The sequence below is a fragment of the Euwallacea similis genome, chromosome 7, assembly GCF_039881205.1.
Source record: "Euwallacea similis isolate ESF13 chromosome 7, ESF131.1, whole genome shotgun sequence".
In the NCBI taxonomy this organism is placed as follows: Eukaryota; Metazoa; Arthropoda; class Insecta; order Coleoptera; family Curculionidae; genus Euwallacea; species Euwallacea similis.
The window spans coordinates 6323367-6348751 of record NC_089615.1 but is presented as its reverse complement, the minus strand read 5'-3'; the positions used below and the strand labels follow the sequence as shown (position 1 = coordinate 6348751).

General features: G+C 36.3%; 3 protein-coding genes across 12 annotated transcripts in view; 2 read left to right on the top strand and 1 right to left on the bottom strand.

The window, feature by feature from the left end:
- mmd (mind-meld) overlaps nt 1–8319 on the top strand; it is a 305289-nt gene extending 296970 nt beyond the window's left edge. For 5 of the 10 annotated variants that reach the window (XM_066392108.1, XM_066392107.1, XM_066392110.1 and 2 more), the window contains exons 17-25: nt 2458–2601; nt 3534–3605; nt 4108–4172; nt 4642–4821; nt 4957–5192; nt 5246–5447; nt 5661–5844; nt 6809–6988; nt 7832–8319. In XM_066392108.1, coding sequence (XP_066248205.1) covers nt 2458–2601; nt 3534–3605; nt 4108–4172; nt 4642–4821; nt 4957–5192; nt 5246–5447; nt 5661–5844; nt 6809–6988; nt 7832–7922 — 1354 coding nt within the window. In that variant the 3' untranslated portion in view covers nt 7923–8319. Of the gene's footprint in view, nt 1–2457; nt 2602–3533; nt 3606–4107; nt 4173–4641; nt 4822–4956; nt 5193–5245; nt 5448–5660; nt 5845–6808; nt 6989–7831 lie in introns of those variants that run through there. The other 5 variants (XM_066392113.1, XM_066392111.1, XM_066392114.1 and 2 more) reach the window with 3 other exon arrangements.
- Nucleotides 8320–17488: 9169 nt separating this feature from the next.
- On the top strand, nt 17489–19011 carry Dnaaf3 (Dynein axonemal assembly factor 3). The gene is made up of 4 exons (XM_066391784.1): nt 17489–17657; nt 17711–18087; nt 18139–18441; nt 18498–19011. The coding sequence occupies exons 1-4, from the start codon at nt 17499–17501 to the stop codon at nt 19009–19011; spliced, it is 1353 nt and encodes a 450-aa protein (XP_066247881.1). The 5' UTR covers nt 17489–17498.
- Nucleotides 19012–21130: 2119 nt separating this feature from the next.
- On the bottom strand, nt 21131–24580 carry LOC136410132 (probable 28S rRNA (cytosine-C(5))-methyltransferase). Its single transcript, XM_066392125.1, has 9 exons — nt 24385–24580; nt 24128–24301; nt 23448–23620; nt 23077–23394; nt 22793–23019; nt 22206–22345; nt 21620–21754; nt 21413–21557; nt 21131–21323 (listed from the first exon to the last, which is right to left on the bottom strand). The coding sequence occupies exons 1-9, from the start codon at nt 24485–24487 to the stop codon at nt 21167–21169; spliced, it is 1572 nt and encodes a 523-aa protein (XP_066248222.1). The 5' UTR covers nt 24488–24580; the 3' UTR covers nt 21131–21166.
- Nucleotides 24581–25385: the final 805 nt, after the last annotated feature.

The window sequence follows — 25385 nt, the reverse complement described above, 5'->3', positions numbered from 1 at the left end:
CACCAAATAGATTATTATTCTATAACCCCCTCCCACCGTATCCAAGAGGAATGTGCGGTAAAATTGTAAATCTTCTCCATTAAAATTGTACCTTTAAAAAACTAAAATTCCTAAAAAGGAATTATTAAAGGTACAGTTGCATGTCTGCCTGAGACCTTTCCGCCCTATTTGAAATAGACATAAAACATCTGCATGTGCCGCTTTGCATATGGAAGCACACTTTACTCCGTTTCGTTTTGTACATACCGGTAGACTAATGCCTGAATGCGTGTAAGTATGTTTGGACCCATCAGAATCTTTCTGCCTTTCAATTTCTTGTAATCGGATGTTTGGTCACTTTTGTCACTTAAGATATTAATGCACACTGTTTTAATATTTGTACTGTTGGTGAGACTGTATTTGAAGAAACTTCTATTGAGAGACACTTTTTTGTATTTTATCTGGTGGTTGTTATTGGTTAGGGTGGTGTCGTGGTGGGAAAAAACAAACTCCTTATATATAAATATAGATTGCTTTCTAGAAAGTTCTAGAATCTTTCGATCTTTACGTTAGTGAAAATCCCATATTGCAGCTCCATGGAAATTGATACTGCTCTTGACTAATTTTGATATTTTACGCTCAAAGTTCCACTAAAGTGGATTTTTTGACAATTAATAGAAATCCATTTAATTTGAAATCTTGTCATATATAAGAAATTTTCATTTTACAGCAATTTGTTACCTACCGTACATTCCACCATAAAGTGTTTATGCAAAAAAGGCGGGGCAATTTCTGTGCTATATTGAGTTATAAGTGTGAACCTACGTGTATTATATTCATATTACAAGAATTAAAAACGGACTAAACAAGGCATAAAATAAGTGGACGCAGAAATCGGGATGGTAACGGTTAAGAATCTGATGTTAATGAACAGAACAGGCGGTACAAACATCGAGTAATGAGTCAGTGGCGGTACGAATGGATAACCAACAGGATGCGGGCAGCACTTTTTGTTTCTAAGGTCTAAGGTTTCAGTCATATAAAAGCAGACACACTGGAAGGGCCCCTTTTTCAAGTCATTCAATTGAACAATAATTAACCTGGAAACCACAGCACGAGAAAACTGTTATTTTTGTTTTCAATAAGCTACACAACTGAGTGAAAGATACGCAGCGCGGTGGGAAGTCTGCATTGAAACGAAAGAATTAATTTTAATTAATTCGAATTTCAGTAATAAACAGCCCGGAAACTCATCACAGGCCACGGGGCGAATATTTCTTTACTTTGAATGAGAACAGAATCCTGTAAAATTAATGTAAATTGCCAGAGTATAAAAATATATATCTTGTGACTCGACCCTAGTTTGGAAACACAACACGTGACTAGTTTCCATTGGTATAACGAAATTAGGTAGTGAGTGTGGGTTTTAGCTTAAAAATTCTGGTCGACTCCTTGACTAAAGTTTAGATTTCAATGAGGTTATAGTTGCAGGTGCGGTATGCTAATACAGTGGAGCCATCTATGAGGCATGCCGAATTCTATACTGTACCAGTCATGCAACTAATAGTATACTTGGATTACATTATTCGGACTACTGCAATAACGCTAGGCACTATTCGGAAAACTCGCATGACAACAATTTGCTTCGCTTTCGTTGCTTACACATTGCTCAGCTACTTAATTGAAAGGCACCTAGACAGGCCATGGATGATATAGGGCAGACCAGCAAATGAAACAGATTTTGTAGCAGTTTTCGTAGCTACTATGTAAAGCTACATTTTGCGTTTACATCTCACATTAAAGATATGAACTTTAACACGAAATCTTACTTTCAAATTGACACAACTGGCAGTGTAATCCCCGGCACCAAAAAACTCAACTGTTTTTAATATTTTTTGGCAGGAATTATTAGTGCCAAGTGCCTGGCTTTTCAAAATTTACGTGTATATATACGCAAAAATACTGGTATTTGTCCATCCGGTTTAATGCTTTGCATATTTCTGCACTAATGCTGTATTATCACGCATAACACAATGCTTTACAATTCCATGGAAAGTTAAAAACACATGAACTTTCTATGCGTTGTTATGTATACGTTACGCAGTGTGCGTCGTGTGCTCATCTCAGTTTCAACGTTTTCAATACCTATTATTGCACCTAAAATCGAATAATAAAGTGGATTGTTCTATTTTAAATGCACATGTAGAATCGAGTTTTGAAAATGGATGATAAAAGATGATTGTTTATTTCAGCGTTGATTATTTTCAACGATTCTTATGTAAACCATAAAATACTAGACAATAGTTGTTTCTGTTTATGAATTAAGTTTAAAAACCATTGTCAGCCTAAACAATACCAACCACCAAACCAGTAAACCACACCATCACGATTGTAAAAAAATGGCAACAAATTCCTAACTCTTTTTCTTTCAATCGCGCGTCTCTCGTTTCCGTTCGCCCTACGCGTGGTACCTTGAAGGAAGACCACCGTGACTAAGTACGAGAGGGCGTACAAAAAGCCGATCCCCAAAAAGTACATGAACCACTCCCAGGAAGACTGTTTGGACGCTAGGGGCATCCAAATGTTGCCTGTTGGACCTGGGGACACTCTTGGTTCATTGGGGTGAGTGCGGAAGAGAGAACCACTACTTGTTGTTGATTGTCTTTGTCTTGTGCTGATTTCCATTTTGAATGCACCACATTTAAAGTTGAGGTAAAAGGGATTGCGCGGTGCTAAATGATAGCAGAGGTTTTTTAAAGAGATTCTATTCTAGTTGGATTTCTTAAACCAGGAATTTAATTAGTACATATACATGAGGCTTTTTACTCAGCTAAGGACCAAGGATTTTAATTACCCGAAACACTTAACTTTCTTTTTAGAGATATACGCAAGTTTGAATCCCTCTATTGTGAATTAGAACTGAGAAACCAACTTAATTCCCACTCGCAGAAACAAAATATAATTATTAAATCTTAGTAAAGTCGTGCCCAAAGGCATCTCACGTGCGTGTTTATTTCTACGTGCCTGTAGTTTATTTTGTACGTGCTGATACAGAATTTTCGCTATTTTTATGAAAAATCTCAGATTACTCTAATTTTTTATTTTCTCAATAACGAACTTGCATTTCCACTTCGTTTATGTTAAAAATGCGTGCAAGGGCTGGTGTGAAAGAGTTTATTTAGATAGAGGGCGGGCTTTTGTAAATGCGTTTAATCTCTGAGTTTTTCGATTCTTGCCTTCATCATCCGTAGACGACTAGTGGGTCATTCGAATGCATTTTATCGATGGACATTAGGGCGTGATTTATAGTTTTAATTTATTATCTTTATTAACCTACCATTAATTATAGTTTGGAATGGGGTTTCGTAGTTTGATACTGATTTTATGATTGGCATAAATGCAGTACAACCTTCTACGGTGATTTATATGCGCACTGCCCGATGGGGGAAAACGCAAATGGTTATACTGCATTTTGTTTCTCACTTTTTGTCCAGTTTTAAGTGTTATTTGATTACTTTAAGACAATCATAAATCTGGTTTTGTTTCCTTGATAGCCGCCATGATTCGCAACGGGTGCTGTTCCGCCCATCCAATCACATGCCTTCGGTACCAGGACCTTCATATCAGTAAGTGATAAAATATAAATGATATAAATATAGAAGCGATAAGGAACAGAGAGAGTTATTGCGGTTATAGTAACTTAAATCTGGTGATGAGAAAATGCATTGTATTAATCCTCGCACAAACTACACGAAGCATCTACTGTGTAGTGCATCTATGTATAATATTGGATTGGACTCTGTTGGTTGGATTGGATGGACAAAAAACTTTATTTCAAGTTCAGAGCAATATTTATACAACAGCGTAAGTTCGCAACGAAGATTATATTATGAAAATGCCAAAGAATCAGGTTGGCAGGGCGACAGGTTTGCTAAACCTGAAGAGGAAAATCACCACTGTGAGAACATATCTTGATAAAGATGCTTTCTAACACATTGTTTTAATTAATTCATAAATTCCCATCTAAAATGTTAAAGTGCCACTTCTTACATTTGATATAGTGTTTAATCTCGTCACCAGATGATTAATCTAGGCTTTAAAGCTCTAAGTCCCATTCCTCAATTTTAGGGACCATAAAATGCAGCAATTAAAGAGGATGGGAGTAGGAGGAGAAGATATTGAAGGCATCGTAGGTGAGCTATCTCAGAGCTTCCAATTTGGGGTCGATTGTACGTGGAAAGCCACAAACTAAGTTACTGAAAGTGACTCGTGTTAGATTCGCCAGGGATTAATTGTTTTAATAATCTAACATAATATATAAATAAGAAACCAATTAATCTAATTAAAATGCAAATCGACCCTAATAAAATATCATATTTGTTAGTTGGTGATATCGAGTATTGTATCGTTCCGTGTGAACTTGCAATTTAGCTTCCAATGGGGGGTGTGCATGCAATATCAATGTGTTTGATGTGGCAGCATGTTTAGTATGGTAGCGGACAAAATTACTTGACGGTTCTGACGATACAAATCTGTATACCTCATCCCTCTTACTTCCACTCGTCCATCTAAATTTCAGGTTCACACTGATTTTATTACATTACTTCTTATCGACACCCTTTGAGGTGTGCGTAATAACTCCTAACGTCCACTTTAAACCAGGTGAAGAGGAAAGACTGACGTCTTTCATCGAATTGCCCAGTAACCACAAATTGCCCGAAAAGAAGGGAATCCTTAAAAAGCATGATTATAGCATGTTAGATGGCCAAGAAGGGTGGGGTGACGGTATACAGGCTGAAGACATTTTACGAGCTGCTGAACACAATATGCAGAACCTGATAGGTAAACTATCAGATTATTAACTAAGAGCCAGGCTTTCACCAGCCAGCTAAACCAAAAGTCTGATTCTAAGTTTTTACATGAAAAGATCTATCATTAAAAACCACTCTATTAAATCAAAATTGGTGTCAAACATAGGTTCTAGTGGAGACGTGGAACGCACCCTCAAAACTCTCAATGGGTATCACGATGATATTCTAGAAGCATTAAGAAAGGCGGCCCTCCAACGGGGTATTTCTACTCCTTCGGGCAGTACCACAGCGTTGAGTGAGGAATTGCTGCGAAGAAGTATCAAGCAGTGTCAGGACAGCTACGAGTATGAAGGACGAAGGAGTGGGCGGGGAAGCAAAGAGAATATATGCGGAGAGCCACAAGTAGGAGCACAATTTACTCAAATTAAATGTCTTTGAAATGGACATTTCGATAGGTACACAAAGTAGTAATAGAGCACGAAGAAGAGGACGAAGACGACAGGCCTCCAGCAGTCGGAACACTGCGCATTAGGAACCTCGAAGACTTAATCCGACAGCTGGAGCACCATTCGAGGCATATGAGTCCGAGTGGATCGGAGGACATTCGAATGTCCGAGACTGAAGCCGATCGCCACTATCGTCAAGAGTCTTCTTCAGGTATGGGAATAGCGGATAAAATTGTCTCTCGTTCATTACTTTTTTTTTGTTTCTTCATTTACGATTGTTAATACAAGAATGAGGAACCTATGCTCACCATGTAGTCTCCACGGGTCTTCAATTAAAATCGATATTCTTTCTCCTCTACTAAGACGGTGTCATTCAATCTCTAGCTCATTTATTACGGCCTATGCGAATTTTCAAAATTTCCAGCATGTAGTGAAAGTTCCCACCAATCCCATCGAGACTCCCGCTTTATGTATGGTCGATACCGGCAACCGCCTACGCGCGTGCACCACCCTGTACAGTACCGGCAAGCCGATGATGAGGGCATTTACGAATCGGCGGATCAGGAAAGGGGCGCCAGCGGCTGCCAAGATACTCCAGACAGCGAAAGGTAAATGTTTCTGTTATTTGATGGATTCGATCAACTTATGGGCGAGTTTTTAAATTCGAAAATCACTTTGTAATTATAAATTTTACAAATACACCCATAACATCAAAAATATATGCTTACGATTTAAGAGATATGCTCTATAAAACACATCTCACTTATGTAATGGACAAACTACAGGCATGAAACGATACTACTTTGGGCGAGTTATTAATAGTCGATTAAAAGCAACATATATTGATTAAAATATCGCAAAATTGAACTTCAACAGTTGCAACTTAACACCATAGTAAAGGCAGTTTCTTGTGAGCCACCAAGATCAGACAAATTAGGTGAAGCGTTAGCTCTTTAATCATCACAAAATTCCTTCAGTGATCGAAGACTTTCCACGTTAACACATCGGACATCCTCCTAATTTCTCATAATTTCCTACAAAATCAAAGGTCAACCGAAGGTACCGTATTAATGAGTGTTTTGTCACTGTAAGAGTTAGAATCAGGAAACGTTATAGGATAAGTATGTTATAGGAAGGGCGGCTTTGTGGCTAAAATTTTAAGACTTGATGTTGCGCTTAAAAAAACAGCCATCCAAATCATGCTGTTTGAATATATCGCGGTAGAACATGTTCAAAATTCCGATACAGATGAAAACAGGAAAATCTTATACTAGTCCGAGGAATTTATCCAAAAATCCTCTTTTGCAAACACCACATAGAATGCACAACTTAATCACTCTAAAAGCAGACTCTGAATCTGGTCTATGACTTTAGCAGAGAATGGTGTATTATCAACATAACTGACTTATCACGAATTTAAAAACTCACTCATCTAGAGTATAGTATCTCACAAAGCACGGCTTCCTTCACATTTTGCATTGCTTCATTTAAACATATCGAATCATCAATGCTTCAATGAGTGTACTACCGTGTCTTAGCCGGTAGTTTTGCCACATTTTGCTCGTTTTCTAGTGATGAATTTATTCAAGCTCAACAGCAGTTAGCCCGGTGGGCCAGTGAGGACACGGTCAGCGGCCATCCGGGGGCGGCAGGAAGCGCGGGAGGCGGCGGCACCACTCCCGGCCCCCCTCCCAGGGAATACTTCCCGTCGCCCACCAGTTCTACTAGCGAGGAGCCGCCAAGCATAGCCAGGTAATATTATTGACATATTTAATTCGACTCCCTATATTTCGTCTACCCACACGCACCACAAATCTCACACTTTCTTTCCATCCTGACAAAAATTAAATAAGATAATGTTTTCCTCTCGAATGGCCTTGGAATATTTTGATATATTGCCTCCGTCTAAATGTGTGATTTACCCCGACAGGAGCGTTAAAAATATAGAAGATTTATGCGGATATCTATATGGAAGAAAAAGTTAGTGGCGCGATGGGTACGTGCTGTGGGTCGCCAACTTCAACAATTTACAGTATTTATGTAGGTATTACCAGAAACGACCGCACAAGGTTTAATGTGCCTGCAACAAATGCCAACAATGAAGCGGGTGTGGTCAGGTCAGCTGGCGTTTTCATTTGGATATTTAGATTAGTATCGATTTCGCTGCCTTCGAAGCGATGGAATTTTTTTAAATATCAGAGCAAAAAACAGGAATGTAAATAAATGAAAAAAAAAATGATTAATGCATCACTAAAACTTATATTAGTAAAAATTCTGAAGCAGTGAAAGATCTGGTAACACTGAACTGGCTCTGCTTACGTCAGACGCTAGTCTCCCAATCCGTTTCGTTAGTCTTTATCGGAGGTATATTAAACCTTGTACGTTCATTCTACAATTTGCACAATCCTTAAGTTTCCATTTGAACTGGTGATATCTATATATTTTAACATCACATCAGGCGTATTTCTGACGTTCTGTGATCGGTGTACCTCTCTCTAAAACAGACCTGATATCTGTTTAGCATAATACTGAGCGTCTTAACAACGCAATGTTAACACTTTTCCCCTCAGTTCACATTTCACTTTTCCTACGCAGAGCCCCTGCCTCAGGGCCGCCCCATCCGCCACCCCATCCGGACCACGCCACCATCCACCGCCCGAAACGCTATCCCGAATACAAACACTGATAGTGGGCGATAAGAGGGGTGCCAGATTGGCCTCCCTTGGACCCGGACCTGATCGAGGAAGAGACGACGTATTCGCTGTCTAGGCCGCCAGGGCCGGTGCAGGCGCTGTCTTTGCCCCCGCCACCACCAGAGTTGCCTATTGAGGACGATGACGATGAAGACCTGTCAGACCATTGTCAGTTATGATGGTTGCCGTACGTTGTAGTGCTGCTAGTGTGTTTATTAGCCATCACCAGGTTTTTCATGGTGTTCCACTTGTAAACGTCTCGTCAAGGAAATTCTGCGCCTTCAGGGATATATGGAATTAGCTTATAAAGATGACGTTGTTAAAATATAAATGTGTTATGTTTAAGGGTGTTATCACAATTAGATGTTAACCATTATAGATAGAAGTGTGGATGAAGGGTTTTCTTGGCGCAGTTGGTACGGTGGTGGCGATTACAGGGACGGGGCGCCAATCGCCTCCCTCATTATTTAGTGTCGTGTGCCGTCGTCGGACTTGTTTTTTTAGTGGCTGTTACCTAGTTGTTGACATTCTAAAGACAATTAATCCTAATAATTTAATAATCGAAGCTGTTCAGAATTACATTGATTGTGATTGGAAAAATGACAGTAAGGCTTAAGCGGACCCCCATTTTATAAAAGGCCGTCGAACGTCGATAATTCTCCAAAAATCCTGCAAATGACCTAACCCAGCTTTAAAATTTTAGATACAATTATTAATAAAATTTTACGTAGTGTCGTATTTTCGATCACATGAAGCAGCGGAACCGTGCACCCAATACGCGTTGGTGCATGTATAATTCTAAATTCGTAAACGGTGTTTTGGGTTCGACCCGATTATGCCTTAGTTAGTGAGCTTTCGGACGTTGAGCCCTACGTAGGTAATTTGTTAAGCACGAAATAATCATAGCGATGGCTTTGTTTCGTAGCTATTCGAAAGTAGCGAATTTCTCAGGAGCTCAACGTCGTCAAAGCCCTTCCTGTAAATTTCCGAAAATCTTCGGTGACAAAACGATTTTTTATTGTAGTTTTAAGCTAGGAAAAGTTACAATGTTCCATATGATACAGGACGAACTGGCCGCATTGACACTTTTGTACAGTTCCTTTGTACCGTCTCCGTAATAATTTTATACGGTTCTTGTATTATACACCGCTTAAATGTTTCAATGTAATTTAACAATAATTGAAATATCTGTTAATTCAGGCATCTCATGACCTTATCAGCGACGTTCATCTTTTGATCAATATTCAACGGATTTGCAGATCAATCCTCAAAAATATGTCTTGAGGCCGTAACGTTTGGCATATAGATTTGGATAATAAATTCCTATACAGCGCACGACAGTTAAAGCTTCAAACCTCGATATTTCTAATATAACGAGGAAATTTGGAAAAGTGCTCGAATTCGATTATTTTTATTTGGAAGGTTGAATTCAACCCACCAGAAGAGAGAAAAACAACCACCGAAGTATCAACGGGAAAGAGTCATGTGGTACATATTTTGGAAACCTCATGAGTGCTTTATTTGGCAATAGATATTCATGTGATCCTCCAGAAAATATCAGGAGCGGACGTATGAAATCATTCATGCTAAATGAAAACGAGTTCGAAAAACTACGTATGTACCTTGTTACCTTTGAAATCTTCATATTCCTTCTATCCATTTCCCTTCTGCGTATATTGAGAACATATGCTACAAATGTTAATGTCAAATTTCCATTGATAACGAGAACCATTCGATAAGTGAATAAATGGGCAGCATAAAGCTCCCATTTTGAAAATTAATTTAAGCGTTAATGATGAAATTAAGAGTAGAGTGAGAAACAGCAACTCAAAGTTTTCGAAATTAAAATGTTCCATGTAAGGGCGGTCATCATTTTTGGGCACTGTTAAAAGTTTAGATTCTGATAGTTTTCCGAACTGCATCGCAGAGCAATTGTCTTAAAAAGGAGGTCAAATTAATTATCTTCACCATTTCACGTGTTAAATTTGGAGCTCTTATTTTACTGCCGAGGATTACGGCAGCCTTGAAAACTATCAATTATTTATTAACACAAAACTCCCTGCTTGAAGCAATAAGGATTGAACAAAAAAGAAAAAAATTCCTCATTGAAATAAGCAGCGACAGTCCTAATTGTTACTTCAGATTCTCGTTTTAGTACGAAAAATCGTGGGTTTATATTTGTGGTGTACGCTGTATGGGACTCACTATAATTATCACCTGCATAATCACAACAGATATCTACCTTGAGCCTTTAAAAGTGAGCCATATCAGCATTTAGTCCTGAATGAGTTTCGAAACAAATTTCGCACGATCAAGAGCGAGCAATTTAATGTCTATAACTTTAATGAATATTACATATTTTGGCCTTGTGGTTTCATCTTTGGTTAGACTTAGGTTAAATTAATTATAACAGTCAAAAGTAAATCGCTGGATTCAAACCGATATACAGAGGGGATATACGCTAATAGTATCGGCCAAGCACTGAGAGCTATAATTAATACCTCCGATTCCTAATGTGGAAAAAGAATTAAAGATAGAAATACTCTAAGCTTCATCAGTGAGTCAACTTCTGAAGTTTTTTGTTGGCCTTATCTTTCTTGAAGACGCTCACTGACTACCAAAGTAATAATAAACTGCTAGTAAACATTGGAACGTTCATCGGATATTTGGAGGTAATTTTTAGCAGCACCAATCCATCTTGGGTGAATTTCTGCAATCTGTCCTCCTGCAGTTGATCCACACGGGAGGATTGGTACCATGATAGACTTTATCGGCTGCAACCTTCCCTTCCCAGACAGGTGACTTCTTTTCTTGAGTCTGGGCTATAGTGGGCCCCTTGATCTTAGCAATAGTGGCTTTAGCATAAGAGACCCATGTCAGCCAACTAGCTGGGGTGTGTCATTCCAGCTTTTATATCTAGCCGGCGCCGACGCACTTGTGCGCAACGTAAGCACGCAAGTTCACTCCGCAGTGGGAATTTTTTTATAGTACGGGCGTATATTAGCAATGGTCGTGTTATTTGATAGTACGAGTGTATGTGTATATGTATATTAGTTTAGGTGGGCGCATTAATGCCAAAAAATTGTTAATTTCGTTGCAACGGGAGTTCTCGAAAAAAAATTCTGGTCATCATCAAGTATCAGAATTAATTTTTTAAAAACTGGTGTGTTGCCTTAGATTTCATAAAGGCTACCATCTAACAAAATTCCTACTCAAGTTACACTAATTTCATTAATAACAGAGATATTTCAATTATTATTACAAAAAAATGAATTCTAGAATGTACTGGTTCGTTCCTGGCGCTTAGTGATAAATTATAATGATCGTTAAGGCGAATAGTAGTCGCCTAAAAAAAAGGAATAATTGGTTTCGACAAATATACTTAAACTGTTAATTTTTAGGTCTTGAAGTTACTTGTAGACCGCGAAAGTTAGGCGTTCTTTTATATTCTATAAAAGTAGATAATTTATTCGACCGTTGCTTTTGTGTTGTCTTGTCTTTTCCTTTCTAAGTTACAAAAGTAGTATAATATATACAGGGTGGTTTATTATGTGTTATTAACCGTCATATAGTACGACGTTGAGATTCTTTACCTACCTGTACACACTAATTTGTGTTTTTCTGGAAAATTTTAATTCCAAATCGTTGTGAAAATGAATTCAGTTGTCGATGGACTAACAGTTTTAAACCATCCAATTATACGCTGCTTAATCAAAATATCTATCCTCAACTGGGTTAATTTGCTGGATGATTTACTAATAATAATTTGGTAAAGATTTGTACAGTACAGTACATATTATAAAGATGGCGATGGGATTGTTACTAAAAAACAAAAAGTTTCGTTATCAATTTTCATTCTGGAGGCTACATAAAATTCTAATCTGCAATTGAGACGATTGGAAATTAGTTATTGTATGTTAAACCAGACTTAAAAATAATTTGCTTTTTTTAAGTCTTACATATCATCACTCCTTAAAATCTCAATCACACACTAAGTTTTCGTGCAAATAACAAGATATTCTAAAAACTAAAAACAAATATGTGTTATGTGTTCCAAACGTGTATATAATGGTACATACAGGGTACATACTTCTATGTGAATGTGTCTTCGTTGTTTTCAATACGGTTTCCTCTCTATTAAAGAAAGCGACAAGTAGTTTCCAAAAGGCCAAAGCTTTGTATCGTTTACGATATTCCATATTATATGGTTAATAGTATTTTCAGTATTATGGAAAGTATTGAATTATGTAATGTATGCGTATTATATTCGGGTTTTGACTACGATGTATGTGAAGCTGCACATTTTAGTAGTGAACACTGAATGTATTTGGGAAACTGTGGTGTAGTCTGATGGTTAAGTTTATTCGATATAGCATAAATCTATGTAATAACTGTCGGTGTTAGATGTAAGATATTTTGAACTAAAGTTAGATGTTGCTAAGATTTTCTTGAGCAATTTTAAGTCTTAAAATCAACGCCATAAAAAGGAAGTATGGCTACTACTACATGCCATTGAACATATTTTTAAAGCTTCATGAACTATTAACTCGCTTTCCGAGCTTTTGAGCTCAAATCGGGGGCTTAGAACATATGTCAAGACACCTAAAGGCACCTGAATGCTGGAGATAAACTCGGAGATGTCCCACAAGCTTATTCCTCCCACTTTAAAAGACTCTTCAGGTCTTCAAAAATAAGGAAAGGTAAGAAGGACCAGAAATCTGGAGCACAGGTCAAGGGGTTTGGGATTGGAACTAAATTGACAAAATACTAGGTATGCACCAAGTTTAAATTCAAAAATTTTGTGTGACTAAAAAGAATATGTCTTGGACACAATAATATGTATCAAACGGTAATAGAGAGATCAATCCGAACGGAACAGGAAGTAATTCACACAATCGCGAACAGGAAGATTCAAGAAGGATAAATAGGAAAAAAACTATGCATCGAGTAAGCTTTCGTTCTATGTTCAATACTTCATGCGATCTGGTATATGAAAATAATTATACTAGAAGTAGAATGAGTCAGCATTTCTCCAGTAATTCTACTAATCCATCTTATCTCTCCCAAGATTCACATCATAATATATGTATGTTTCTACCGTTTTTCTCACCAAAAAATGATGATGAAAAGTGAAGAGATCTCGATGAGCTAAAATGATCCTGATAGCCATTAAAAAAAAGGAAACAAAAGTTAATAAAAATAAATACCAAAAAGTACCTAATACGAAAGAAAAAGAAAAGAGAAGTGGTAGAGAATATAATAGGATGAGATCAAGAATGGTTCTGCCATATAAGTGCTACTGCAAACCAGATTCCACAAGATTTAATATAGCATATATATATAACAGATATATGCTTTTGCTCGATTGCTAATAATACAACTTTTTTCAGGAAAAAAAAGTGTAGAGGTGATAAAACTTGTAATAGAGGTCGTGTCATTTTACCAAAAGGTAGACAAAACTTCTTCTTGACTTGAGAAGATTTGACTTGTCATACAAAAAAAGAGACACAAGGAAAATTTTATTTTTTAAAGAAAGAAAGGCGATGAGGAATTTTTAACTTATCAACAACAATTAAAGAGAGCAAGAACGATGAATAAATTTATCGTTGAGGTCAAGCAGATTGAAAAAAAAGACGAAAGAGAAAGATTGCCTATTAAAAGTACCTCCTTTTAAAATTAACCACTTGGCTGTAAACTCTTTGAATACAGTTTGCCTTGTTTTTCGAATAAAATTTATTTTGTCACGTATCGGAGATTTCGAGCTTTGACTTTAAAGCTCCAGTTTGCAAGGAGGATAAATTGTGTCAAGTGGATTTATAAACTCTGCTGTTCCCGTCGTTCAGTTGTTGTTGCTGTTAGAATGATCCAGCAAGGCAACATACGAAATAATAGTGTCTAACAAAAAAAACTTATTAAAGGAGAACGGCGAACAGAAATATATTTATAAATCTTGCTTCTGTCTAGATGACTGCAAGGCAATGTCAATGATTATAAAATCGATCAGCTTGTGATATAAAAAACAATATTTTGTATAAACAAAAAGGTTCTGCGTTATCTCGACAGTGGTACATATTGTTTAAAATTACCTCAAAATTATATCTAAGCTAAGGTGAGACAACTTTAGTAACCGGTCAGCTAATTCTTCGAATAATTGAAACATTCAGACAAACAAACCGATAAATCAGCAATAAGTTCTATCGGCAATAGTAGCAAAAGTGACTTTATTCAACACCCATTCGTTATCTATAAGGAAAAATATACTTATACCTAAGAAAACACGCGTTGATTTTAAAACTACCAGAAAAGAAACAATTCAGCTCTCATTTTGCATCAGCAATACGTTTTCATATTCCATAAGCAATCGAAATTTTATGTAGCCTTATCATCTATAGCACCACACCGCAACATCTGTATCAAAATTCTACAATACGACAGTATTTTGCTTCCATTTCTCTTATCGCCATCTACGACAATTCTAAATGCTCAGTAGAGTAAAAAGTCTGGTGTTTTAAGATTATATTGAGAAGAATATTACCCGTTCACGTATTAGAGGGTACCCAGTGTAAATAGACCGAATGTATGTTGGTTCTAATCGATTAATCACAAAAGAAGTTCGTGCTTTTGTTGATATTATATTAAGGGGATTGCCAATAGAAAGCATGGGTGAAAGTGACAAACGTTGTGCTTTCTATTAACAATCGATTTCTTGAAGTCTCCATAACCGCGCTTTTTAAAACTTTTGATGCGTTTTGTTCCGATAAATACAGTTATTGTCAATTATTACGTCCAAAATGTAAACTAAGGCCCTTTACATGTTGAAAATCAATTGTTTCATATCTTACATACGTTCGTTACAAGTAATAAAGGGCATTTTTATTGAATTTTTCCTGAATAAATTCTCATAATAAATTTTAAAAGGCATCCAATTGTTAATCTTCATGTAAAATGAAATGATTGATTTTTATTTTACGTCATGTAACCTCTAAAAATAATAATAAAGAATCATTGTGTAGCTTAGAATTCTCGCTGTATCCTGTCTGTTATTCCCTCTGTACTAACCTATTTTGAGTTAAGTTCTATTTGTGCCAAAACAAAAAGAAAACATGTAAAAATCGGTATGTAAGCGCCATCCACGTGGTTGATTTAAAATTTGTTAAGTTCTGCACGGTTTACCAGTTATAAGCGTAAAAGTAATTCTAAGGAGAAAAGTAAACAAATTGTTAAAAAAACTTGCTCACCATTGTGTACTCATTTCAATTTATTTATTATCGACGCTTTCGACATATTGAGAACCACACAATATTCCACAAAACCTATTGCCTGCATATATTATTATTAATAAATATATGACTCTCCTCCTTTTTCACCATAAAGTGTTTCCAATCTGTCGGAACTGCGTTTTGCACAGGCTTCAGTAACACGTTTTTGTTACTTTAGAATTAGGAAAGTCTTATGAAATTGCAACTAGTTTTAGCACTAAAAGTGTTGCTGGGGACCGTGTACATTCTTTTTAAAAATAACAATTTTTTAAATCGAAAAGTTGAAGGATGTAAATATAGTGTTATTAATATGTCACTGCCTAAAATATAAAATTAAATATTACTTACTATTGAATAGGGGATTTATTTTCTGCGAGAAACAATTTTAGTTTGGAATTATTAGCGTGTACTCAGAAGTAGCTAATATCAATATGAAGTAACAAAATTATCAAATTTAACGAGATTTCGATTTCTATTTTGTAATTTTACTACTTACTTCATACTCATTCCACCTATTTCTGCGTAACCGTTAAAATTACAAACTTAAATTACTTACTATGGCGTTTTATTTATTTATTGCGCCCGGTAGCACATCTCCAACCAGAGCGATTCGAAATTTAAAATTTAAAAGAATTAGCACATTATTTAAAATTAGTATCCTAAAAGCGTGCGGTAAAATGGCTTTACCGAACCTTTTCGACCCAACGTAGCCGCCTAGGAAATAGGAAACTCTGATATTACTCAATGGCAGTTCACGCAATGAATTTCCCAGCTACTTCTTTGGGAATTTCATCAAACTTGCCCTATTTAACATACTTTTAAACGGTGTAGTAACTTATAAGGTTTAAAAATCTTTTGGTTGGAAAGACCACCCAAACACCAAAAACAACTTTGATTACATCAAAGGTGCCATGAGTTGACTCACATTAAAAAAATGTCTTCGTCTGTGGTTTCACTAACGGGAGGAGCTGCGAGGCAGTTCGTGAGTACCACCTGCGATTCCTTAATTACCGAGTACCCTGCAAACGAGTTTGACCGCGTTTACAATTCCATCAGAGCAAAAAGTTGCACTTCCATGCATGGCGGTAATGACGTTGTTCACCGTACCATATCACTATATAGAGTAAATAACATCCTGGATCTTTTTGTTGCAAACTCTAGTTTGAGTACAAGGAGAGCAAAACATTGCCTTCGAGAGCTAGACATAGACATAGATTTATCTCATAGGTCTAGCGGGTTTTTCGTAAAGCCAATCGAAACCCATACCATCTCTCCGAGATGGTATGGGTAGAGCATTTACTACCTGCCTATGACGAAAGTAGAATAAATTTCTGCTATGTGTGCCAGAGATCGACATTTCTCCGCTAAAATACTAGGACGGATAAGGCCACACTTACCGTAGAGATATTTTTAATCTACGGAATACCCATAACTCAACTCACAAAAACTCTCATGCAAAGAGTGCCAACTACCAACATAACTTCAGTGTGAATGTGCTGCGACATAAACGTGATGACAAATAAGTGGGTGTCTAGCCCACAATAGTAGGACTGTCAGTGAACGACTCAATGAGCAATTTCCAGAGCGATGGATCGATAGATACAGACCACAACGGTAGTCAGCTATAAACCCGGATTTAACCCTCCTTGATTTCTATATGTGAGCACTTTAAAAGAAAAAGTACACAGTATTCCAATCGTGAACACTGACCAGCTACTAGAAAAAATCGTAGGCGCCTGCAATCATATAAGGCAACGAGAAAGAACAGAGGAAATTTGCTGAACTGCTATGTCTGTGCCTACCAAGTGTCGCGCACGCCTTAAATCCGAAAGGGATCATTTTGAACACATTTAATTAAAAAATATATTCATTTTTTTCCTGGTCCAAGTTTATATGAACCGCATATGAAAATGTGAACACTCATCGAAGATACTTATGAAGATTAATTTTGATAATTATTTCTGAATCACCTCATTAATATTAGTATAATGTTATGAAAATAAATTGCGCAATCTAACTCAATGTTATGTTCCTCAAAAGAAAACGTAGGTAAATCATACTCGGATATTTTCTCACGTAAGAGTTAACACCTCTTCGTTGATTTTTAACAAATCCTTTTATTAGGTGAATAATATGGAACAAAATCTACCCTTAGATGAATAAGATATACTTAAATCCAGGTATCCATAGTTACCAATTTTCAATAGACAGCAGGCACCAACAACTATCCGTATCTCAAGTTTGATCAATAAACCCATCATGTCTTTGAATTAAATTGTAAATAAAGCATAATTCCACTTGAAAACAAAGATGTTTTGGGGAATAACTCCAGCTTTGGATTTAATTAAAGAGCATAAGGAATCTACTGGGAACAAGAACTTGCCTTCAATGCTTAACATGTTAATTATTGGTGGTACGGATTCGAGGCACGTGTTAAAGACTATCGCTCGAAGATATCGGCATAATGCTGTAAGAGTATAAGTTTTTTTTCGTAGATATATTTTTTGAGAAATAATTTTTAGGAGTCATTGCAAATAAACTTTTATCTCATGGAGGCATGCATGGAGACCGTAGCCAAACAAATGCTGCTTTTGTTCACAGCCTTTCAACCAAAAGACTCTTTAGGCTCTGAGCAAAAAACCAGAGTGTTCATGGAACTGTACGGAAACTCTTTAATTCGACAATTTACTGCAAAGTACTTAGTCCATACAGCCAATGCCATGGTGAATATGATCACCAACTATGACTATCTGAACCAAAAAATGGGTTTCTTATCGTTGGATATTAAGTACAAAGAAAGAGACTACCTAGAGAACGTGGTCAAGTTTTGGAGTGGCAAAGACGAATTTAATATTGTAGACATGTGGGATAGGCGTATAAGGAAGGAACTGGGTATAAGGTTAGCGTTAAATGAGATCTGGAATGTTGAGGAGTAAAATAAAATTCATAGATATGACTCTAAAATTGGAGTGTTTGATTGGGACCTCCACATGCGCCTTCACCTTGCAGGAGCTAGGCAAATATGCGACCAAGAATATCGTATGTTCCGACTTAACGGCATGGCATATTCGTGGTTGGAATCCGAAATGGCCAGGCCCAATAGAAGTTTAGTTTGCGGTATTCTGCAAAATGGACAACACTTCGCCCATTATGGGTATCTAGGTGATATGGAAACTGGCCCTTTTGTAACTTTCGGACTTGAATGTGAAGATGAGAGTCTTCTGAGAAGTGCTAATGGACAGAATTATCACAGGTTAAATTTCTAAAACATAATCACTTTTAACTTTATTTTGGTTGCATTACTTTCAGATCAACTGATATAATTGAAAGGAACTTAAAGCAAATATTTCATGAAATTGAACATAATACTGAATACGTACACGTGAAGAAAAATGATTTAGAACTGGGACATGCGGTTCTTAATCATGGCAAGATGGTAGTGGATATAAAGGCCCCAGAAGTGACCAAAAAAGAAGTCAATAATTGCATTAAGCTTAAAAATGTGTCCATAAAATTTCTAACTTTGTCATTGTTGGAGCAAATGCTCTATAAAGAGAACTACTGGAATTTCTTTAATGTCGTATATTTTGCTCATAACTACTTAAGATACTTTGATCACGAAGTTGTGGGAAAGGTTATGAAGGAGGATGCTTTGCTAGTGATTGAGCATCCAATATTTATAACTCAAAATAGGCAAAGAGATTTAGAAGAGTACGCTAAAAAAGTGGAAGATAAGTTAGGAGAGTTAAAGGTAATTAAGTTTGATTTTAATTTAGAAAAAGACTGTTATATGAAGTTTATAAAAGATGACAAACAAAAATAAAATTTTATTTTTATTGGAGGAGTAAAATGATTAATGAATAAGGTGTTTAAGATGGTGTACATTTAAGTAGGTATTTGCTCAGCAGAAACATTATGAAGTCAGGAATTATTCTCGACAATATATGGTTTATATGTGCACTAATGAAAAAAGTATGGAATATTTGGGTAATTTCTAATAATTTCTTTTTGGCTCATATATTTTAAGTGAGCAACACAGATGTACTGATAATATTGATATCAATATTTACCTTTCTATCAACATCAACAATTTTTTGTAAACAATTGTTATATTCACGTGGAAAAAACTGTGGAATATTCTTTTTTAAATCTTTAATTAGTATATTAGTTATTAGTGCTATAGGGCATCAACGCTAAATTGTCAGAATGGGGATCGACAACCGAAGACGCTAAGGGAGTTTTATCCCAGATGTGTCGAAACCTTGACCTAGTAACGCTAAAAACGATCGAACTAACGTTCACAACGAAAGAAGAGCAAACATGTTTCGACGTCACCTTTGCAAGCAACGACCTTGCCAGGAATGTTAAGGGCCGGCAGGTACTCTACTCTATCTAAAGAGAAAAAGATCCATGTAAACAAATGCATGCCACTTGCACGTGAGCCATTCAAGATGAAAGTGCTAAACAAGGCCGTAGTCAGCCCGCTATAACACTGAAAACGTTTTTTAAACAAGTTCTTTTAATAAATTATATTTCTTAACGATATATTAACTTGTATAATATTAACTAGAATAGAATATCTTACTTAAATTACTGTCCACCTCGTAATATTTGCAATAAACACTCTCCATTCAAAATGAAACAAGTTCAACCCTGTGAAAAACCATCGCTCTTCTAGAATATCGATTGTTTAAACAACACAACTGATCAATCAGCAGCGACAAAACTAACGATCATGCGTTTGGTTTGTTTATATGAATATTTTGTATTTGTAAACACATCTGGTTCGAGGTTGACAACATACTAATACAAAAAACCTAGTGTATTTTTTATGCTAAGCCAAATAACCAAAACTTCAATGACGCTTTTGGTTCCTGACCCAAAAATTAATAGCGGAAAGGAAACGTCTAATATAATGGAAAAGGCGCCTCGAGCATCTTGCAACGCTCACAATGATGCATTCGGCCATGAGCACCCATATTGGCGGACAGAATCGACCAGATAACGCAAGATTGCATAAAGACCAGAAAACGTGCACTCCGAGCCAAGTGCAATAACTCGGTTGACGACACTACTAAAGCGCTGTGTTAAGAATATAAATCCGCCAGGAAATCGCTCAAAAAGAGTTCGGTTCACAGAAAAAAGCTAATTGAACGGAACTCTGCAAAAAGATTAGCGAGGATATTTGGGACGATGTTTACAAAATCGTCATGAAATACCTTAAACCCGGCAGCACGTATGAGTTAACGGCTGCCAAAAAAAATGAAAATTACGTAGTACCTCTTCCCGAGAAACTTCGCTGTATTCCAGCAAAAACACTGTTCACCATATGTGTACTTTTCACCAGGAAAGAACTAATAATAAGAAGCAGAAAACTAAAAAGCACCGTTGCCCCAAGACCAGACGGTCTGAGAACAGAAATGGTAATATACAGCGTTGAGACCTTGCTCGAAGTATGATTCGAGCTCAGACTGCTGAACCAAATGCTAGAAAGCCAAAAATTCCCCGATTTCGAAGTAGTTAAATTTCTTTTGCTATATCAACCTAATATAGACGGTGAGCAACCCGAGTCGTACAAACCGATCTGTCTGATAGACGCCTTATCCAAACTGTACGAGTAGGCTAAAAGGTGGGAAATAAGCTAGAGGGCAGGGAGTAGGCTAGAGAGGCTAAACATTAAGAGTCGGCTAGAGAAAGAACTCTTAACAAACTATCAGCTATCAGAACACCAGTTTGGTTGCAGGAACAGGAAGATGGCAATTAACCAAGTATCGGGATCCTCTTTTGGACTGGAGCACCACCAGTCCAAACTCCAGAACTAAAAAAAGGAAGGGAAAAAGGGGAAAAGTAGCAATCGAGATCTAGGACAGAGGTGCGGTAGAGTAGTAGTAAATTCGTTAGATTATCTTTCTAGATTATAGTAATAAATTAACATTTATTAATTATGAAGAACGTTCCCAATATAATTCCAACATATATTAACCTTCAACATTGCTCTCAGGCGTATCCAAAATGTCTGAATCATCGCTTCTTGGAATGACATTAGAGAATTTCTTTAATTTAGCAACAAAGAAGCCGTCCATATTGTGTTCATGCGGATAAAACCTCCTAGTCAAATTCAGTGTTGGATGAAACCTATCGACCAAAATGTGCAAATTAGAGTAATATTTTATAAGGCAAAATATATGTCTGCAGTCAGATGCTCAATAAATCTAGACAATTACCTCAACTGTCTATATTTAGTAAACCCTTCAGTTCCAAATCCCAGACCAGTTTCCACCAATTTCACATTTCGCTTTTTCAAAGCGAAATCTACGACCCACTCATTTTCTTCTGGCAAAACCGAGCATGTCGAATATACAATGTAACCTAAGAGAAGCAAGATAAAAAAAAGACTAAAAAGGATATGGGGGAACTATAACGGCACTTACCTCCAGTTGAGGATTTTGCATTAACCGAATCGATTGCTGCTAACAACAATTGGCGCTGCAAGTTATAACATCTCTGGATATCAATTTCGTCTTTGCTGGTTTTTACGCTTTGGTCTTTGGCAACTACTCCAGTTCCTGTAATAAAATGTAGAAATTATTTTTCGCAAACGTCACTTTTTGAACTGATCTTGAAAAGCAAACATAGGATTAAATAAAAACCGTTTTGATCTAGTGCAAATCGTTTGGAAGACCCTGAAAGGAACAAAGAGTATCACATTTCAAATTTGAATGTTGTGAAAAGATTAATAGTTGGAATGGCGGATGCTACATGAAATTTTCCTAATATTCCAAAACCAACCCAAAAATGCAATAATATATAGGTTATTCCATTTAAAATATGTGGGTCGACATCATCTTCCAGAATAACAGTAAGCGTGACAACAATACGGCAGAATTTCATAATTCTAAAATTTTATAAGGAATAATAAATGTAATGTGCAAACGCACTAAAAATCGCTATTATCTACAATTACAAGGCTGCATGTGTAGGAGTTGTATAATAGAATTATTTAGTTGTGTAGCTTACCAGTACACGGAGCGTCCAAAAGAACTCTATCGAAAAACACCTTCATTACATTGGGAAACTTTCTTCCATCCATGCAGGTAATTACGCTGTTCACCACACCCAATCTATGGAAATTGCCGACAACTGCCTTAATTCGTTCCCTATAAAACAAAGCTAAAGCTATGGTGGAAGTTTTTTGCAACAAGTTGATAAAGGTTTTTTTCTGTGTAGCAGAGCAGTAATTAGACCAGAAAACTATATATTACATCACTTCACGAAGTGGTCGGTTTCGCGAAGGATTTAAGTATACTAGGGGATAATTATTAAGGCACAGAGAACTCCCTAAATTGAGTATCCCCGATAGATCTGTTATATTTTGATTTTATCAGGTTGAACAAAATGAAATACTCACTACTGCTTTAAACTAATAAAAACCTAATTATTCATTTATATTATAAGTAACTATTAATAACTAGAGATATTACTTAACAGACAATGTATAACTACTCACAACTGTGAAATAGAATAGACTGGATGTCAAAGGACTCTCTTGTGTTCAAAAGAAACCATTATGTAATAATGAAAATTACCCCGTAATAAATACTTACTTATTTAAATCATTTGCAAACAATACCCCAGTATTTTTCATAACTGCAGATATATGTGATGCTTTCCCTCCAGGAGCTGCAGACATATCCAAGATCTTTTCATTTTCCTGGGGCGCCAACGCCATGACTGGCAAAAAACTCGATGCTCCTTGTATGATATAGTGCCCTGCTAAATACTCAGGAGTGGCCCCCATTGGTACATGAGAGGAATATACTACCAACCCCACCTAAAAGCAAACCCAAAATTGAACAAACAAAAATCAAATTTACCAACTCAACATCACCTTGCTCCACTTGCCAATGGGATCCAAATTAACTCCTCGATTAATCAGCGCCTGTGCCAAATCTCTTCTCCTGGTTTTCAAGCTATTGGTTCGTATAGTAAGTGGCCTCTGCACTTCACTGGCTTCCAGGAACTCCAACAATTCCGAAAGAGGAAAAAGTTGCATAAATTTCTCCATAAGAAATTCGTTGTAACTGTAATAAGTGCACAGATCCTTCTTAAGAAGTTCGATATAATCGCTTCTTGAATGCTCAGCATCTCTCTGATTACTGAAATCTGACAAGACTGTGATAATTTCGCGAATCCTTTGCTGAACGTCCTATAAGAATTTTTGGATTATTTCTGGGTAAAATGAAAGGTTTGCCTTCAAACCTGTAGAGATTGGACTTGCTCTTTCTCAGATTCTTCAGTAGGAAATTGAAACTTTTCTTGGTTGGCAATATTGAGTTGCATTTCGGCCTCAGCTTCTTTTTCTTCTCTTGCTTGCCTCTTTTTAAGCTTTATGTTTTGTTTCTCAATGGGGAGTAGGTCATCGTCGTCCGAGTCTTTATTTCAATTATTACAATATTAAAAATGATAAATAACTGTTATATATGTGTATACATATATGAATTATTTCCTCATTCCTAACTTGGCATTTTTTAGACAAAAACAAAATTATGTAACTGAATTGTAAATTGAACAAACTGAGTGCTTTAGCTGTGAAACTAAGCAAACATCAAGTACTAATGTAATCCCCGGCCACATGGTTTAATCATTATTTGCACTAGTTAGCAACTAAACTTACACATCCTATTTAATAAATGGTTTGTAATAAAGGAAAGCAGTGCATCAAATTATTTGCTTTGAGATCATATAAATAGAATTAATCCTTTTTTAATTTTAATTGTTTAAGTTTTAAATGTTATCCATGAACCATGACTAAGATCGCTTTATAACCAAAACTGGGTTTGGTAATTTTTCTATGGTATTACATTCAAAAATATAATTACCAACAAATACCTTCATTATTAAAAAATGACACAATATGATTTACTGCATTATCGTGTTACCTTCACTGAAGCATTGTTTTTGAGGTTGAATTTTCTCTTCAGCTTCTTTTTTCTCCTTTTTTTTAGTTTTCATCCTTTCCTTCCGTTTTTCTAAAAGGACAACTTTCTTTTCTTCACGCTTCTTTAACCTTTTCTTTTGCCTTGAACTTAATTTCTTGTCTGCATCATTTGTGACTAGAAAAGACATAACAATTAAAAGTTTAAACTCCTTATAACTAGAATACAATAGATTCAATTATAATTTAAATTCAACTTACCAGTTAAACTCTTTGGAAATGTGGGATCTTTCTGCTTCTTTGCCTTCTTTCCTGGGCCCCGTTTCACCAATAACTCCTCCTTAAATTTAGCTTTTCTTCCCATTTTTCGATGAAAATTTAATAATATATCTGAAAATAGTGGCGATTATCGCGTAATATAAAATAATTTTGCAAATTTGCGGAAATATTTGAATCAAACGTGTAGAATATTTGTTCTGCTTTTACTGCTTCAAAGTGAGGTTAAGTTAAGGACGCAATGAGGAAGGTGAGATTTTGACATTTTCATTTGATTGATGGAGTAAGATTGGAGCAGATTCATCTTTCCACTTTGGAAAACTTGTTCCTCTAGAATTCTTAGAATAGCCTCAGGCCAAATATTAACAATATTCGAAACACATATATATACAGTAAGTATACTATTCGCGATAAAATTCCCGATGCAGATCACAGCCTTCAATAATGAGAGCCTTGCCACATTGTAAAAAAGCAATAATGAGTGCGACAATTATATACACATTACTCTTTTTGTTCTTAAATGAACAGTTTTTATAATAATACTGAAATATGAATTTGGAGTTGGAAGACAAAAGATCTGAAACAATATAATTGCTTAAAAACGCAGCTATAAACCGTAAAATATTAACGGCAACGTCGTAATTTACAATGTGGTGTCGCCAACCTGACGATAATAAAACTGGAATCTAACCAATACTTACAAGTTTAATTGAAATAATTATTTGCTACATTTGTGTTAATTATAAATTCAGATGAAAAACTTCATAGCACTTTCATTGGCAGGTCAAACTTTAACATTTTTAATACATAAATAGAATAGGAAAACCCACCCCAAATTCTAGCTTCTGCAGTGTCACCAACGACGCAGAACACTGATATTCCACTGTCTGGACTTCCAAAGAAAAATGACGATCGTGGGAGCGTGCATGACCCCGGAACTCCTAATGGAAAAAGTGGTGGAGAATAAACACACGTGGGACCACTGC

Coding starts and splice junctions, on each gene's coding strand:
- Dnaaf3 (XM_066391784.1), top strand. CDS start 17,499: ATGTTTTGGGGAATAACTCCAGCTTTGGATTTAATTAAAGAGCATAAG. Junction 17,658..17,710: donor GAAGATATCGGCATAATGCT/GTAAGAGTATAA, acceptor AATAATTTTTAG/GAGTCATTGCAAATAAACTT. Junction 18,442..18,497: donor AATGGACAGAATTATCACAG/GTTAAATTTCTA, acceptor CATTACTTTCAG/ATCAACTGATATAATTGAAA.
- LOC136410132 (XM_066392125.1), bottom strand. CDS start 24,487: ATGGGAAGAAAAGCTAAATTTAAGGAGGAGTTATTGGTGAAACGGGGC. Junction 23,395..23,447: donor AGCAAGTCCAATCTCTACAG/GTTTGAAGGCAA, acceptor AAATTCTTATAG/GACGTTCAGCAAAGGATTCG. Junction 21,558..21,619: donor TGCAAAATCCTCAACTGGAG/GTAAGTGCCGTT, acceptor TGCTTCTCTTAG/GTTACATTGTATATTCGACA.